Source organism: Amblyraja radiata, chromosome 21 (genome assembly GCF_010909765.2).
Source record: "Amblyraja radiata isolate CabotCenter1 chromosome 21, sAmbRad1.1.pri, whole genome shotgun sequence".
Taxonomy (NCBI): domain Eukaryota; kingdom Metazoa; phylum Chordata; class Chondrichthyes; order Rajiformes; family Rajidae; genus Amblyraja; species Amblyraja radiata.
In genome coordinates this window covers 37,062,278-37,079,372 of record NC_045976.1, presented here as the reverse complement: position 1 = coordinate 37,079,372, position 17,095 = coordinate 37,062,278, and the positions used below count along the sequence as shown (strand labels likewise).

Here is a 17,095-nt window from a genome sequence, read left to right as displayed (position 1 = left end):
ACCAGGACTATGGGCCTTTATGACCATGTTAAGACTGTAACAATACAACTTAGAGTTGCCCCTGATCCACTGCAATATTGATTTGTTGACACGAGCCCAGAATATCTCCCTTCATCCTGCAGTCAGATGCCCCTTTAATGAGGCTCTGGACTACCCAGCTCTGCTGGCAATAATCTTGCATTCTCAGTGAATGATCAATAATCTCGTGGCTTTCGCTTGGCCTGCTAACGGGTGCCCTTTCATCAGGCACGCATGCCCGCTGCTTGCTGCTACAGTGTGATCCTGCACACATTCATCTGTATTAAACGAACATCTGTTGAGACAATGGCGTGGGAGGACTCGGCTCAGGGGGATTAAATGGGTGGAAATGCCAACTGGAAATCCAAAACTGCAGATGCTGGAGGTCCAAAGTCGAACAGAATGCACTCAGCAAGTCAGGCAGCAATTGTGGAAAGTGAAACAGTATGTACAGCCTTTAGCCAATCTTCTCGTTTAGTTTGAGTTTCGAGATACAGCACGGAAACAGGCCCATCGGCCCGCCGAGTCCGCACCGACCAGCGGTCCCCGCACATTAACACTACCCTACACGCTAGGGACAATTTTTACATTCACACTCAGCCGATTAACCTACAAACCTGCACGTCTTTGGAGTGCGGGAGGAAACCAAAGTTTGAGGAGAAAACCCTCGCAGGTCACGGGGAGAACGTACAAACTCCGTACAGACAGCGCCCGTAGTCAGGATCGAACCCGGCAACAACCCTATCGCTGCACCACCGCGCCACCCCTTGGCATACCTTTGTTTCCAAATAGAGTGAAATGGACCTCAAAAGAAAACATACAGATGGCTGCAGCAACCTTCCATATCTCCGTATTCTCCTGCAGCGGCAGAGATCAGCCATGATCACAATGAATGGCGGTGCTGGCTCGAAGGGCCGAATGGCCTCTTCATGCACCTATTTTCTATGTTTCTAGAAGGCATATAGTATGCTTGCCTTCATCAGTCGAGGCAATGAGCATAAGAATCAAGGAGTCATGATGATGCAGCTTTATTAGTATGTTGCATTTAGGTTTGCTTAGGTTGCATTTGGAATATTGCGTACAGTTCTGGTCGTCCCATTACAGGAAGAATGTGGAAGAAGAATTTGGAGAAGCGGTTTAACAGAATACTGTCTGGATTGGAGGGAATTACATATAAGGAGAAGTTGGACATACTTGGATTGTTTTCTCATGAACATCAGAGGTTGTAGGAAGTCTGGCAGAAGTAGATATAGTTATGAGCGACATAGATAAGCTCGGCAGTCAACCTTGCTCTCAGGGTGAAAATGTCAAAAACTGGAAGGCATAGCTTTAACGTGAGGAGCAAAATTGAAAGTAGATGAGCAGGGCAAGTTTTTTCACACGGATAGTAGTGGGTGTCTGGAACACACTGCCAGGTACAATAGCGGGTTTTAAGAAGCTCTTAGATAGGTACATTAATGTGCAGCAAATGGGGGGGATATAGATCATGTGCAGGCAGATTAATTTAATTTAGCATCATGTTCGACACAGACAATGTGCACCATAGTGTTGTACTGGTCTATGTTCTATTTATCCACCTACTCCTTGTGCATTATCTGATTTTAATTGTTCAACTATTGTTGCCGGTGACTAGGCTGCCTTGATCCCAAGCTCCTAATCTGATCTGACCATGGCCTCTACGCCGATTTACTGCCTGACCATCATCACCACCGACTTCCCTCTGAATAAAAATACACTTGGACCTTGAATACTTGAACTCTGCCAAGGCAGGCTTCTGGACTTAGTTTAGTGTAGACATACACCGAGTCCGCGCCGACCAGCGATCCCCGCACACGAACACTATCCTACACACACTGGGGACAATTTACAAATATACCGATCCAATTAACCTATATGTCAACAGAGTGTGGGAGGAAACCGGAGCTCCTGGAGAAAACCCACGCAGGCCACGGGGAGAACGTACAAACTCCGTACAGACTCGCACCCGTAGTCGGGATCGAACCTGGATCTCTGGCGCTGTGAGGCAGCAACTCTACCGCTGCGCCACCGTGCCGCCCAGAATTCCTCAACGACTGTGCTGCTACCTTCTGTGTACAGAGAGGCTTCTGACATGGGGTACTGATTGGGGATGATCAGCCATGATCACGTTGAATGGCGGTGCTGGCTCGAAGAACCGAATGGCCTACTCCTGCACCTATTGTCTATTGTCTATCACCCTTGATCAAGCCAGGTCCAATCTCCATACACACCTTTCCACTGAACCCCCCCCCCCCCCACCCCCAATAGAGGAAAGCGTATCCCGCATGACTTATATATCCAAGTTAATAGACACAACAAAGCCGTCATTGTTGAAATATTTGGTTTACACCTCTATTTGCAATGTAAGATGAGTTGCTTTGATCAGTCCCTAATCTCCCATTACTTTTTTGGACACAAAACAGCGGCAGCTGTGGATAAGGTTGCCTTTCTGATCTGCTTCCAAACTGGTATCATTTACAATACTAAGACAATGACAACCATCTCATTTATGTAATGGCCACTTAATATGCTGCACATCTTTCACAGCCACAGCGTTCCATTTACCCTTTGACTCTCGGCAAGCTCCGGTTATAAGGTAACGTTAAGTGCAAGAACTGATGCCCTTCATCTGCTCCTGATGGGTAGACACCATTTGTAAGCCATTCCCCTCCCACTCCAGTCCTCTACTGAGGAATCATAGAAACATAGAAAATAGGTGCAGGGGTAGGCCATTCGGCCCTTCGAGCCTGCACCGCCATTCAATATGATCATGGCTGATCATCCAACTCAGTATCTTGTACCTGCCTTCTCTCCACATCCCCTGATCTCTTTAGCCACAAGGGCCACATCTAATTCCCTCTTAAGTATAGCCAATGAACTGGCCTCAACTACCTTCTGTGGCAGAGAATTCCACACAATCCTTTCCATGTTAGTACTTCTAACCCTGCCTCTCTCATGAAACATTTTCTATTCACATGTTTCTACAGGAGATGGCGGAAGGGGCTCAAATCTTTGGATCCTTTGGGATCTCTTCTGGGGCAGGTGTGGCCTGTACAAGAGGGACCTCTTGTACACCTGAACTGGAGGTGAGACCAGTATCCATGCGCCGTGGAGAGTATCCTCTCCTATGGAATCCTGGTGTGGTTTGCTAGCTGTACTGTGGCTGAGAGGAGGGCGTTGCAGGGAATTATAAAAACTGCGCAGAACATTACAAACGCCCAACTGCCCTCCTTGGATGATATATATAGGGCCCGATGCTTGCGCCGGGCCACAAATATCAAGCAGGACACATCCCACCCTGCCAACCACCTTTTTACTCTGCTACCCTCTGGGAGGCGATTCAGGACTCTGAAGGCTCGCACCGGTAGACTAAAGAATAGTTTCTACCCATGTGCGATAAAAGAGCTAAATTCCAACAGAGAATGCTGGGGAAGCAAAATGTAATTCTAAGAAATGCCGCCAAATTCTTTTAAATTCTTTTAAATTCTTTTAAAACACCTATTTATTTTTACTAATAAGTGTACATATGTGTCAATGGTTGTCGTGTTTGTATTGTTTTTAACCGGAGGAGATGTAATGGAATTTCGTTGCACAGTCCTCCTCCTCCTTTTTCCTTTCTTCTCCCCGCCCCCCCCCCCCCCCCCCCCCCCACCCCCCATCAGTCTGGTTTCGGCCCGAAACGTCGCCCATTTCCTTCGCTCCATAGATGCTGCTGCACCCGCTGAGTTTCTCCAGCATTTCTGTGTACCAGCATCTTCAGTTCCTTGTTACTATCTAGTGTCGACCTCTGCCACGCTTACCAATTTTCTGGATTCAGTTTTCTTACTTGGATAATTAGTTTGAAAGGCAAATCAATGTTACACCTCAACACTGATGGGTGTCCCTTTAGTGCCCAACCAGGCTTCAAGATTCATCCCATTTTACGGGTAACGGGGTCAGTTAAATGTTGATGGAGTCAAGAGGAGATTTGGATTTATGGTTCTTGTGGGAAGAATCAACTGCAGAATAATTGAGCACAGGCTTGTTTTATTGCACTGTTGATTCAAGGGAGTTGTTTCTATAACATACAGTGATTATTTATTTGGTCTGTACTCAAGGCATGTACATGTCCTTCACAACCCTTGCACCTTGCAGGAATTATGGAGCTCCCACACTGACAAGCCACAGCACTCTCATCCCACAGCATAAGTTCACAAGTCATAGGAGCAGAATTAGGCCATTCGGCCCATCAAGTCTACTCTGCCGTACAATCATGGCTGATCTGTTTTTCCCTCTCAACCCCTACTCCCCACAACCCCTGACACCCTAACATACCAATCAAGAATCTATCAATCTCCGCCTTAAATATATCCATTGACGGGCTCCACAGCCTTCTGTGGCAATGAATTCCACAGATTCACCACCCTCTGACTAAAGAAATTCCTCCTCATCTCCTTTCCAAAAGTTACGCCCTTTTATAGAAACATAGAAACATAGAAAATAGGTGCAGGAGTAGGCCATTCGGCCCTTCGAGCCTGCACCGCCATTCAATATGATCATGGCTGATCATCCAACTCAGTATCCCGTACCTGCCTTCTCTCCATACCCCCTGATCCCGTTAGCCACAAGGGCCACATCTAACTCCCTCTTAAATATAGCCAATTAACTGTCCTCAACTACCTTCTGTGGCAGAGAATTCCACAGATTCACCACTCTCTGTGTGTGGGGAAAAATGTTTTTCTCATCCTGGTCCCAAAAGTTTACCCCTTATCCTTAAAGTGTGACCACTTGTTCTGGACTTCCCCAACATCGGGAACAATCTTCCTGCATCTAGCCTGTCCAACCCCTTAAGAATTTTGTAAGTTTCTATAAGATCCCCCCTTTTATTCTGAGACTGTGCCCTCTGGTCCAAAACTCTCCCACTAGTGGAAACATCCTCTCCACATCCACTCTATTCGGGCCTTTCATTATTCGGTAAGTTTCAATGAGGTCCCCCTCTCATCTTTCCAAACTCCAGCAGGTTCAGGCCCAGTGCTGTCAAATGGTCACCATATGTTTAACCTGATCATTCCTGGACCCTCTCCACCAGCAGCAGCCCGTCCTTTCTCAGATATGTGGCCCAAATCCGCTCACAGTATGTCCGTATTCCTTTGCCCAGACAACTGCTGGGCTCCATTTTGTCAGGCAGAAAGACGTCTGCCGTGGGTCACAGCTCTGGATAAGGAGCTTATAGTTGCCGTTGGGAGAATGGGCAGGGGCAACAAGGCGGGGGGGGGGGGGGGGGGGGGGGGAGAGGGTGGGGGGAGAGATGGGGACTGAAGACAAGGAATAAAGTACTTTGGTCAAACTACAGGAAGCACTGCATTGAAGGTCCTCAACTTCAGGTTTCTCCCTGGCTTGCTGAGACCTGCTAAACTGCAGGTATCGCGACACATTCTATGTTTAACTGGGGCTTGAATCCATGTACTTTGATCCAACTTATTGGAGAGATTTTTGTTATTAATTTTTTACGTGCAGTGTGGAATTTTTTTCCCCATTTATTATGTTTTCTATAAGGCCTGTTATGCTGCAAGCAAAAATATCATTGTTCCATTGTCCGCGCATATGAGAATTAAACTTGACTCGACTCTCAAAGTCATTCACAGTGTAAATCCCTAATTGTGCAGGAAGGTAACTTCAGATGCTGGTTCACATCAAAGAGGGACACAAAAAGATAGACTCTTTTTCACACAGAGAGTTGTGAGTCTGTGGAATTCTCTGCCTCAGAGGGCGGTGGAGGCCGGTTCTCTGGATACTTTCAAGAGAGAGCTAGATAGGGCTCTTAAAGATCGCGGAGTCAGGGGATATGGGGAGAAGGCAGGAACGGGGTACTGATTGGGGATGATCAGCCATGATCACATTGAATGGCGGTGCTGGCTCGAAGGGCCGAATGGCCTACTCCTGCACCTATTGTCTATTGTCTATAATGCTGGAGTAACTCAGCGGGACAGGCAGCATCTCTGGAGAAAAGGAATAGCTGACATTTCGGGTCGAGACAAACTAGAGGTAAGAAAAGGTACAAAGAACAAATGAATGAAAGGGATGAAAAGAAGAAATCAAAGCCAGCAACATTGTAGCCTCCACCTTTCCGTGATCATTGTTGTCATCTTTGATTTCTTCTTTTCAAACCTTTCGTTCTTTTGTTCTATGTCCCCTTTCATACGTCTAGTTTCCCTCTCCCCTGACTCCCAGGCTGAAGAAGTGTCTCGACCCAAAATGCCACCTATTCCTTTCCTCCAGAGATGCTGCCTGACCCGCTGAGTTACTCCAGCAATGTGTGTCTGTGTCTAATTGCCAGCTATAACTCTGCCCCATTGGTGAATGTGGAGACATGTAGAGGCTAGACAGTAGACAATAGACAACAGGTGCAGGAGTAGGCCATTCGGCCCCTCGAGCCAGAACCGCCATTCAATGTGATCATGGCTGATCATCCCCAATCAGTGCCCCGTTCCTGCCTTCTCCCCATATCCCCTGACTCCGCTATCTTTAAGAGCCCTATCTAGCTCTCTCTTGAAAGTGTCCAGAGAACCAGCCTCTACCGCCCTCTGAGGCAGAGAATTCCACAGACTCTTTGCTAGACTGGACACAGGTGGCAGATTCCTTCTTCTGAAGGATATTAAGGAACAACAACAATTTTTTGAATATCATTACTGATAGCTAGAATTATTTTTTAAAAGAACAGTTTCTTATTTAATTACTTGAATTTAATTTCCTTAGCTGTAGTGCTGGGAATTGAACTCATGTTTAGTTTAGTTTAGAGATACAGCACGGAAACAGGCCCTTTGGCCCACCAAGTCTGCGCTGACCTGCGATCTCCATACACCAGCATTATCCTATACGCTAGGGCAGTGGTTCTCAAATGAGGGTATGCGTACCCCTGGGGGTACATGAAGGCACTCCAGGGGGGTACGTGAGATTTTAAAATATAGGCCTACATATATGTAGGCCTATTTTTTGCGCTGGTTAGGGGGTACTTGGCTGTAAAAATATTTCACAGGGGGTACATCACTGAAAAAAGGTTGAGAACCACTGCGCTAGTGTCAAGCCAAATTCACCGACAAACCTGTATGTCTTTGGAGTGTGGGAGGAAACCGGAGCACCCGGAGAAAACCCACGCGGTCATGGGGAGAACGTACACACAGCACCCATAGTTAGGATCAAACCCGGGTCTCTGGCAGTGTGAGGCAGCAACTCTACCGCTGCGCCACTGTGCAGCCCATAATGTTATAGAATCAATGTCCAGGTCTGTGAATGCTAGACCTGTCCTTAGCTACCACACACGCAATCCCCCGATATAATAATATCAGGTCAGCCCTTATATAACGAACGGTGATTAGACACAAAATGCTGGAGTAACTCAGCGGGACAGGCTGAGAGAAGGAATGGATGACGTTTCTGGTCGAGACCCTTCTTCATCCCAAACTGTGGTCACTGATTCACCAAACAGAGAATGTGAACCAGCAACATTTCACCACGTGCACTAGTCTTGGCTGCATGACTTGAACGCCATGTGACTGGGAAATATCAGAAGCCCACTGTGCAGAAGAAACTAGAGGAGACCAGCTCTCTCATCTTGCCACCAGGCTAAGCCAAAAACAGCAGCGATGATTAAGGAGCATCCATTAGGATGCAAGAACATCAAGGAATGCACGGGAGGCAAATCCTAGTTTGACTTTCACTTGTAAATGGAATTCGGGCAGGAAAACGTTAAATAACAATTGCAAACTCAAGGCTTTTCACACCGACACTGTTCACTCCTTAAACTCAAGGTTTTCTGAGGATTAACTGCATACGATAAGATAGTAACCAGCACACAGCGAGCATTGGTAATTTATGATACTAGCTCTTTCAAAAATTCCAGCTTTACATAATTCCTTGAATTTAAATTCCTCAGCTGCCAGAGTGGGATTTGAACCCGTGTCCCTGAGTCAACGGTCGAGCTCTCTGGTAAAGAGGAGGCGCTATCAAGAAGAGCAGGTGCTTGGCACAAGTTGTGCGGTTTCTCAAATGACTCCATTCTCCCAGGCCCTTGTATCTTAAACATGAAGATAAGCTGTTCAGGGAAGAGACACTGGAATAGTTTGCTTTCCTTGTGAGGGAGCCAATGTTATTCATGCCAGAGTTTGTGCCCAGTATGAAGGACAGCACTGTGGCGCAGCTGGGAGATCTGCTGCCTCACAGTGCCAGAGACCCAGGTTCGATACCGATCCCGACCTAGTGTGGAATTTGCAGGTTCCACATGTGGACCGCGTGGGTTTCCTCTGGGTGCTCTGATTTCCTCCCACAGAAGGGGAACCTCTTTACTCAGAGAGTGGTAGCTATGTGGAATGAGCTTCCAGTGGAAGTGGTGGAGGCAGGTTCGATTTTATCATTTAAAAATAAATTGGATAGGTGTATGGACGGGAAAGGAATGGAGGGTTATGGTCTGAGTGCAGGTAGATGGGACTAGGGGAGAATACGTGTTCGGCACAGACTAGAAGGGCCGAGATGGCCTGTTTCCGTGCTGTAATTGTTATATGGTTATATGGTTAAAAATATCCACTGACTTGGCCTCCATAACCTTCTTTTCCATCTCTGGCCTTTGTCCAACCATCTGCCTATCAACCCCCTCTCCTATATTCACCTATTACCAGCCATGTTTTGCCTGCCCCTCCTAGACTTCTTCCACCCACCCCCCAATCCACGGGCGGATATCCTGGGGGGGGGGACAGGGGGGGGAACGACCCCACCCCCATGCTTTGAGAGGTGTGGGACAACCCCCCCATGTGTTGTAATACGGACCATTCACGGGGTCTTTCATCGCCTGTCGCGGCTTAAAATCAAATTGAAAGGCCCCACGAATGGGCCGAAACAAACCCCACAATTCGGGGTGGACGAAGCTGCTGTGGCTGGAGTTGGGAGTCGGTCTCCAACCAGGTCAGTTCCCGATGTTACCGTCCACAATGTTACCCCGCGCGTGCGCAGCCGCCAAGAAACTCGACCCCCCGCAAGTTTTGATAGCGATTTCCGTGCCTGTGACAATCAGTCTGTAGAAGGGCCCCGAACACAAACGTCGCCTGTCCACGTCCTCCAGAGATGCTGCCTGACCCGCTGGGTTACTCCAGCACTTTGTGTCTTTTCATTGTAAACCGGCATCTGCAGTTCCTTGTTTCTGCATACACTCATCGTGGTTCCACCGAGGACCAATGAGGAAAGGAAACCAGGATTAAGACTAAGACCCCAGAGGGTGAACCATCAGGTCAGAAACTGAAACTGAAGCCTTAATACTGACGAGTGTCCATTTAATACTGACGAGTAGGTTTGAAGGTGGTGGCGGAGAGCATAAGTTGCTGGATGTCGTTGTGCATAAATTGTCTGGCGATACTAGTCGGTGTTTCCACTAGTGGGAGAGTCTAGGACCAGAGAGCACAGCCTCAGATAAAAGGGCGTACCTTTAGAAAAGAGATGAGGAGGAATTTATTTCATCAAAGCGTGGCGAATCTGTGGAATTCATTGCCATAGAAGACTGTGAAGGCCAAGTCAATGGATATTTTTAAGGTGGAGATTGATAGATTCCTGATTAATACGGGTGTCAGGGGTTATGGGGAGAAGGCAGGAGAATGAGGTTGAGAGGAAAAAGTAGATCAGCCATGATTGAATGGCGGAGTAGACTGGATGAGCACTATGGCCCAAATCTGCTCCGATAACATATGAACATGAAATTCAATGCCATCATGCCAATCGTGGAAGTGTTATTCAGTTAATAATATGGAATGTTAAAAATCATGAGTTAGAGTGCTGACACAGATCCTGGATTGGTGTTAAACCCCTGACGATACTCTAACCTAATCTGGCCTACACTGGAACCCTGGAGCCAGCAACATGCTTGAATCTTAAATGGTTCAGCAAGTCAAGTTCCAGGACAAGGGGTCACAGCTTAAGGATAAGGGGGAAATCCTTTAGGACCGAGATGAGAAGAAACTTTTTCACACAGAGAGTGGTGAATCTCTGGAACTCTCTGCCACAGAGGGTAGTTGAGGCCAGTTCATTGGCTATATTTAAGAGGGAGTTAGATGTGGCCCTTGTGGCTAAAGGGATCAGGGGGTATGGAGAGAAGGCAGGTACGGGATACTGAGTTGGATGATCAGCCATGATCATATTGAATGGCGGTGCAGGCTCGAAGGGCCGAATGGCCTACTCCTGCACCTATTTTCTATGTATCTATGTATCTAACTAGTGTAAAGTTGTCAGTGATGCTTTGTCAGTGATGCTAAGGTTAAACTTCCTACTGTTCATTCAGAATATCATTCGCTTAACTGTGTGAGCTGATTGAAGTCTCCCGTGAACATGGTAACTCTGAGGTTTGTGATCCCAAACACATACTCTCCCACTCCAAGACCAGATCACAGTTAACAACTCTTGGTAGGGTTATAACATGGGATTGATTTTAAGAAGGGCCTCGACACGAAACGTCACCCATTCCCTCCTCTCCAGAGAATGCGGCAGCATCTATGGAACAAAGGATATAGGGCGGCACGGTGGCGCAGCGGTAGAGTTGCTGCCTTACAGCGAATGCAGCGCCGGAGACCCGGGTTCGATCCCGACCACGGGTGCTGTCTTTACGGAGTTTGCACGTTCTCCCCGTTACCTTTGTGGGTTTTCTCCGAGATCTTCGGTTTCCTCCCACACTCCAAAGACGTACAGGTATGTAGGTTAATTGACTTGGCAGATGTTTAAAAAAAATTTAAAAATTGTTCCTAATGGGTATCGGAAAGTGTTTATGTGTGGGGGTCGCTGGTCAGCACGGACCCTGAGGGCCGAAAGGGCCTATTTCCGCACTGTATTTCTAAACTAACATAAAATAATTCGCAGAGTAAATGTGAAGTGTGGATACTATGATCTAATTCCCATTGTGAAGTTTCTCCGTGAAGCTGAGTATCTGTAGTTCATTTTCCTCGTCTCATTTTCCCACCGTCTCCTTCAGTATGGGCGGGTTTCCAAAGCAGCAGACAGGGGATCTTAAACTACTGAATCTCTCTGAATTAACAATAACCTCATTACTGTCTCAGTTGTGACACAAGGCCCTTGTGTGCTAATTAGATTTGTCAATCACAGCAGCCCACTGACTGAAAGCTGGTGAAAAACAATCGTTCCTGGAGTAGTCAACCTCCCCCCTGGCTGAAGGACGCGGCCTTGATCCGAGGCGGAATCTGCCCGGTGCCCAATTTGCTCTGATCTGCGAAGCTATCGATCCCAGGTAAACACCACTGATGTGACACCCAAGTGACCATCTTCTCAATGGAAATTACATCACGGCCGCATTCCCAGCGCAGTCAGGCACGAAAAGCTGGAGTGACTCTACGGGACGGGCAGCATCTCTGGAGAGGAGGTGTTCAAGAAGGAACTGCAGATGCTGGAAAAACGAAGGTAGACAAAAATGCTGGAGAAACTCAACGGGTGCGGCAGCATCTATGGAGCGAAGGAAATAGGCAACGTTTCGGGCCGAAACCCTTCTTCAGACCCTTCTTTTTCTTCTGCTGTTCCTTCTTACACAAAAACTATTTCCTTCGCTCCATGGATGCTCTGGAGAGGAGGGAATGGGTGACGTTTCGGGTCGAGACCCTTCTTCAGACTGAGACTCAGGGAAAAGGTCAGCGAGAGAAATAGACGATGGTGTAGAGAGATAAAGAACAACGAGTAAAAGATATGCACACAAAGTAACGATGAGAAGGGAAACAGCCCATTGTTTTCTGTTTAAGGTACACAAAATTGCTGGGGAAACTCAGCGGGTGCAGCATCATCTATGGAGCGAAGGAAATAGGCGACGTTTCGGGCCGAAACCCTTCTTCAGACTGTTTGTTGGGTGAAAACGAGAAGCTTTTGAGGCAGAGCAGACCCTCATCAGGAGCAACCACAGGGCAGCCTAGAGAGTTGCTGTAGATCGGCATGTCCCCAACAACTCTCACCAACTTCTACAGATGCGCCGCGGAGAGCATTTTATCGGGATGCATCACACGCTTGGTTTGGGAACAGCTCCATCCAAGGCGGCAAGAAATTGCAGCCCAGACCATCACACAAACCAACCTCCCTTCTATTGACTCCATTTATACCTCACGCTGCCTCAGCAAGAACGAGTTGCACCCTGGCCACTCCCTGTCCCATCGGGCAACAGGTATAGAAGTGTGAAAACCCACACCTCCAGAATCAGGGGCAGGTTCTTCCCAGCTGTTATCAGGCAACTGAATCATCCTTCCACAACCAGAGAGCAGTGCTGAATCCACTCATTCGTGACCCTCGGACTATCCTTGATTGGACCTACTGGCTTTACCTTGCACTAAACGTTATTCTCTTATCATGTATCTATGCACTGTCAATGGCTCAATAGAAATCATGTATTGTCTTTCCGCCGACTGGTTAGCACGCAACAAGAAAAGCTTTTCACTGTACCTCGGAACACGTGACAATAAACTAAACTGAACTAAACACTCTGCCTCAAGAGCACAAACCTACACACTATATATTTTACATTTTTCTATCCTTTACTATCTAACTTCTTTTTCTTATTCTAATCTTTTTTCAATGTAACAAAAAAAAAAAAAGAATTTGTACATAAAATGTATTATGAAAATATATATTAGGCACTTTGGTGCCATATGACTGTACTTACTTCTAATAAAATAAAATATAAAAAAAAAAAAAAAGAGCACAAACCTGCTGAATCTACAGTCAACATCAGTGTGCTAATCCAGGGCCGACAGATGGCACAATGGGCTAAGTGTTCGGCTGGCAACCGGAAGGTAGCCGGTTCGAATCCCGCTTGGAGTGCATACTGTCGTTGTGTCCTTGGGCAAGACACTTCACCCACCTTTGCCTGTGTGTGAATGTGTGTGAATGTGCGTGAGTGATTGGTGGTGGTCGGAGGGGCCGTAGGCGCAGATTGGCAGCCACGCTTCCGTCAGTCTGCCCCAGGGCAGCTGTGGCTACAGAAGTAGCTTACCACCACCGAGTGTGACTGAGGAGTGAATGAATAATGCGATGTAAAGCGCCTTGAGTATTAGAAAGGCGCTATATAAATCCCATCCATTATTATTATTATTCACTGATCAGGTCTAACCAAGTCATCACAAAATATGTTTGTTTGAATCTAGTGGTTAATTGGAAGTTATACCTTCGCTATAATTCTCTTCCACTCACAATCTCTTGCATATCGTCCAAGAAACATTTAGACAGGTATATGGATAGGACAGGTTTAGAGGGGTCTGGGCCAAACGCAGGTAGGTGGGACTGGCGTAGATGTGACATGTTGGTCAGTGTGGGCAAGTTGGGCTGAAGGGCCTGTTTCCACACTTTCTGTCTATGACTATATCCCTGCAAAAAAACAAGGCCAACTTCACAATTTGAAAGCCACCAGCGTTCCTTTTGTGCAGATTCTTCGCCTCAAAGGACGTCAGGAAACACCATCTCGAAGACCTGTTAAGTTCCACAACATCCTTCCTTGACATGTAAAGGAACAAAATGTTGAAGAAACTCAGCGGGTCAGGCAGCATCTCTGGAGGACATGGATAGTCGACGTTTCAGGTCAGGACCCTCCGTCAGACTGAGGAAAGTGCCTTACGATGCGTGCCTTAACCCGAGTCCCTGCCTCAACCACATCCTCTGACAGCTCCTTCCATACACCCACAGCCCTTTGCGTAAAAAAGTTACCCCTCATATTTAAAAGACATTTGGATAGGTACATGGATAAAAAAAGTTAGAAGAATAAGGACCAAACGCAGGTAGGTGGGAATAGCAGAGATGAGGCATTTTGGTCGGCATGGATGAAGGGTCTGTTTCAGTGCTGTATAATGATGGCTAGATCAGATGAAAAGGGATGGTCAACGTCTTGTTTCAAGACCCTGCATCAGGATAACATGTCATTGGCACCTTTCCTGCTCAGAGATAGCTGGGTACAAGTAGCAGAGTAAAAAAGGACTTCCCCCACCAAAGCAGGTTTATCGGGATGCATCACAGCATGGTTTGGGAACCGTTCCACCCAAGACGGCTAGAAATGGCAGAGAATAGTGGACGTAGCCCAGATCCCTTCACCCAAACCAACCTCCCTTCCATTGATTCCATCTACACTGCAGGCTGCCTCGTAAAGGCCAATAGCATAATCAAAGACCAGTCTCTCCATCTTCTGGTCACTCCATCTTCTCCTCTCTCCCATCAGGCAAGAAACACAGAAGTGTGAAGACAGATTCAGGAACAGTTTCTTCCCAGCTGTTATCAGACAACTGATCCATCCCAACACCAACTAGAGTGAGGTCCTGAACTCCAATCTACCTCATTGGAGATCCTTGGATTATCTTGAATTGGATTTTATCGTGCACTAAACGTTATTCCCTTATCCTGTATCTGTACACTGTGGACGGCTTGATTGTAATCATGCCTAGTCTTTCCGCTGACTGGATAGCACGCAACAAAAAAACCTTTTCACTGTAACTCGGTTCACGTGACAATAAAAAACGAAACTCTAAACCTCTGTTTCATTGGTTTTCAGTCAGAGGAACAGCAATAGTTGGCTGACGATGGAATATTGTTGAATGAGGAGGTGATTGGGAAAGTTTATTCTCCTCTCCTCCATCCTCTCACAAGGATGTTGCCGGCACTCGAGGGCCTGAGGTATAGGGAGAGGTTGAGCAGGCTGGGACTCTATTCCTTGGAGGCCAGGAGGATGAAGGGTTATGTTACGGAGGTGCATAAAATCATGAGAGGAATAGATCGGGTAGACACACAGAGTCTCTTGCCCAGAGTAGAGGGAATCGAGAACTAGAGGGCATAGGTTTAAGGTAAGGGGGGAAAGACTTAATAGGAACCTGAGGGGTAACTTTTTCACACAAAGGGTATCTGGAACAAGCTGCCAGAGATGGTATTTGAGGCAGGGACTATCACAACGGTTAAGAAACATTGAGACAGGTACATGGAGAGGACACGTTTAGTGGGATTAGGGCAAAACACAGGTAGGTGGGACTAGTGCGGATGGGGCATATTGGCTGATGTGGGCAGGTTGGGCCCCAGGGGCCTGTTTACTGTAAGACTCTATGACAACGGCAGGAAAGTGTAAACTCCACAGAGCAGAGGCCACAGGAGCTGAGTAGGAAACTTGGTAAGCAGTTACTTTGGCATTCATTAGAACACAAAAGAACAGAAGGAGCTCTGCAGCCTGAATTAACTCACACTTACATCAGGTCCCAAGCCTGAGAAGGAGTCACTGAGCTGCCATTTTGGCAGTCTTAATCAGTAACTGAGGATCAGACTGCAAATCTCTCCGAGTGTTAAGGCTCAGTCACTGTTTATTTGGTGTAACTTTTGCCAGTTGAGGTTCCTGGCAGCTCACAGCCGTGGGTGAATGCACACTCGTGTTGGCCGGCCTCCCGATTCGAGAAGACCAACAGCAGTTGTTATCAAATGTGCCCGAGACAAAAGCAAATGCTATGGGCTGACAACGTAACTGCTCACGAAGAACACGGCATGAGTGGGCCCAGCATTTCCGTCGCTGCAGCCTGGCTTTCAATCCAGGGAGGGGAGACACAAAAAGCTGGAGTAACTCAGCGGGTTAGGCAGCGTCTCTGGAGAGAAGGAACGGGTGACGTTTCGGATGGAGGCACTTCTTCAGACTGAGAGTCGGGGGAGAGGGAGAGGAGAGATATACTGTCGATGGTGATATAGAGGAAAATAGAACAAAGAAATGAAAGAAAGTACCGATGATCAAGGAAGCGGTCTATTGTTGGCTGAGGGCCAGGTGATAATGAGTCGTACGAGTTTCTTAGAGGGACAGTGAGCGTAGGGAGTAGGAAGGTCGAGTGAAATGCAATTGTCTCAATCTGATCTTCTTGCCTCATTTAAGGGCCTGTCCCACTTTCATGATCTAATTCACAAACTTTTTTATTCGTGGACATTTTTAATCAGGCTAGAAAAAACCTACTTGATGCCACGAGACCCTACGACTAGCATCACGGCCTGCTACGGCCTACCTACGACCTCGTGACGACCATGCTGCGAGTATGAGTCAAGAGCAAACTCGGCAGAGGTCGTGAATTAGAATTACACTCCAGGCTTCTGATGCATCCAATGGTTCTGGCAGCTCTGTGGGGTCGGAGGAGGAAGTAATTACGGACACGTCCTTACCTCCGAGACGTTGACACGGCCCTCCTGGAAAGAGCACGACCGTGGGTCGTGCGTGCACACGTGCCGATATTTACACCAGTGACATCGATAGGGACTGGTCACACATGACAGGCACCTGTAGCACAGATTGGACAAACGGATTATGAGTCACAAGGCATCGCAAAATCTCTGAGCGTTTTAATTCAAACTGTTCCTCGTGAATTACAATCTGACTACTACAACACAAGACCCTTTAAGGGGCTGTACCACTGTACGAGCTAATTCAAGATCTCTCCTGAGTTTCCCCTGATTCGAACTCAGAGATTTACGGTAATGGCCGCTCGTAGGTACTCGGGGCTCTCGTGGACATTTTTCACCATGTTGAAAAATCTTCACAAGTCTTCACGAGCTTACCGCGTTTCCCGAGTGCCTGCCGTTAGCGTTACGAGCCGCTAAGCGACGTCCCGAGCTCTGACGTACCCGCTACGTACATTCTACGTGCTTAGGACGAGTTTGATTTTTATTTAAACTTGGGAGAGCTCTCGAATTACTTCATACAGTGGGACAGGGCCTTCAGTTTCTTATTTTACGTTAAATAAATCATCTGTTTCAGAGCAGAGATCCACATCCACCATTCGGGTTCGGTACAATCACACCACCCTTAAAATGTTCAACTAACTGGCTGTCAAACAATTAGCTTTTATTTTGTTTTGAGTGGTAGAATAAATCAGGGTGAAGAAGAGTTCCAGACTAATTTATCAAGAACTAAGGGTCCGTTTACATGCGTGTATCCCTCTCGCTAGCACACCTTCCTTCCCTGACCAACAATGGGCCATTATGGACCTCACCCTCACTGAGATCACCTGATTTGTTATGGCTTTGTTTGTGAAATTTTCTGCCTCAGGGCGGTGGATGC

At 47.1% G+C, this 17,095-nt stretch overlaps 1 protein-coding gene across 7 annotated transcripts in view; it reads right to left on the bottom strand.

Moving 5' to 3' along the window:
* plxna4 (plexin A4) overlaps nt 1-17,095 on the bottom strand; it is a 538,927-nt gene that overhangs the window by 119,263 nt on the left and 402,569 nt on the right. For all 7 annotated transcript variants that reach the window (XM_033040097.1, XM_033040102.1, XM_033040100.1 and 4 more), the window contains exon 9: nt 16,201-16,315. In XM_033040097.1, coding sequence (XP_032895988.1) covers nt 16,201-16,315 — 115 coding nt within the window. The remainder of the gene's footprint in view (nt 1-16,200; nt 16,316-17,095) is intronic.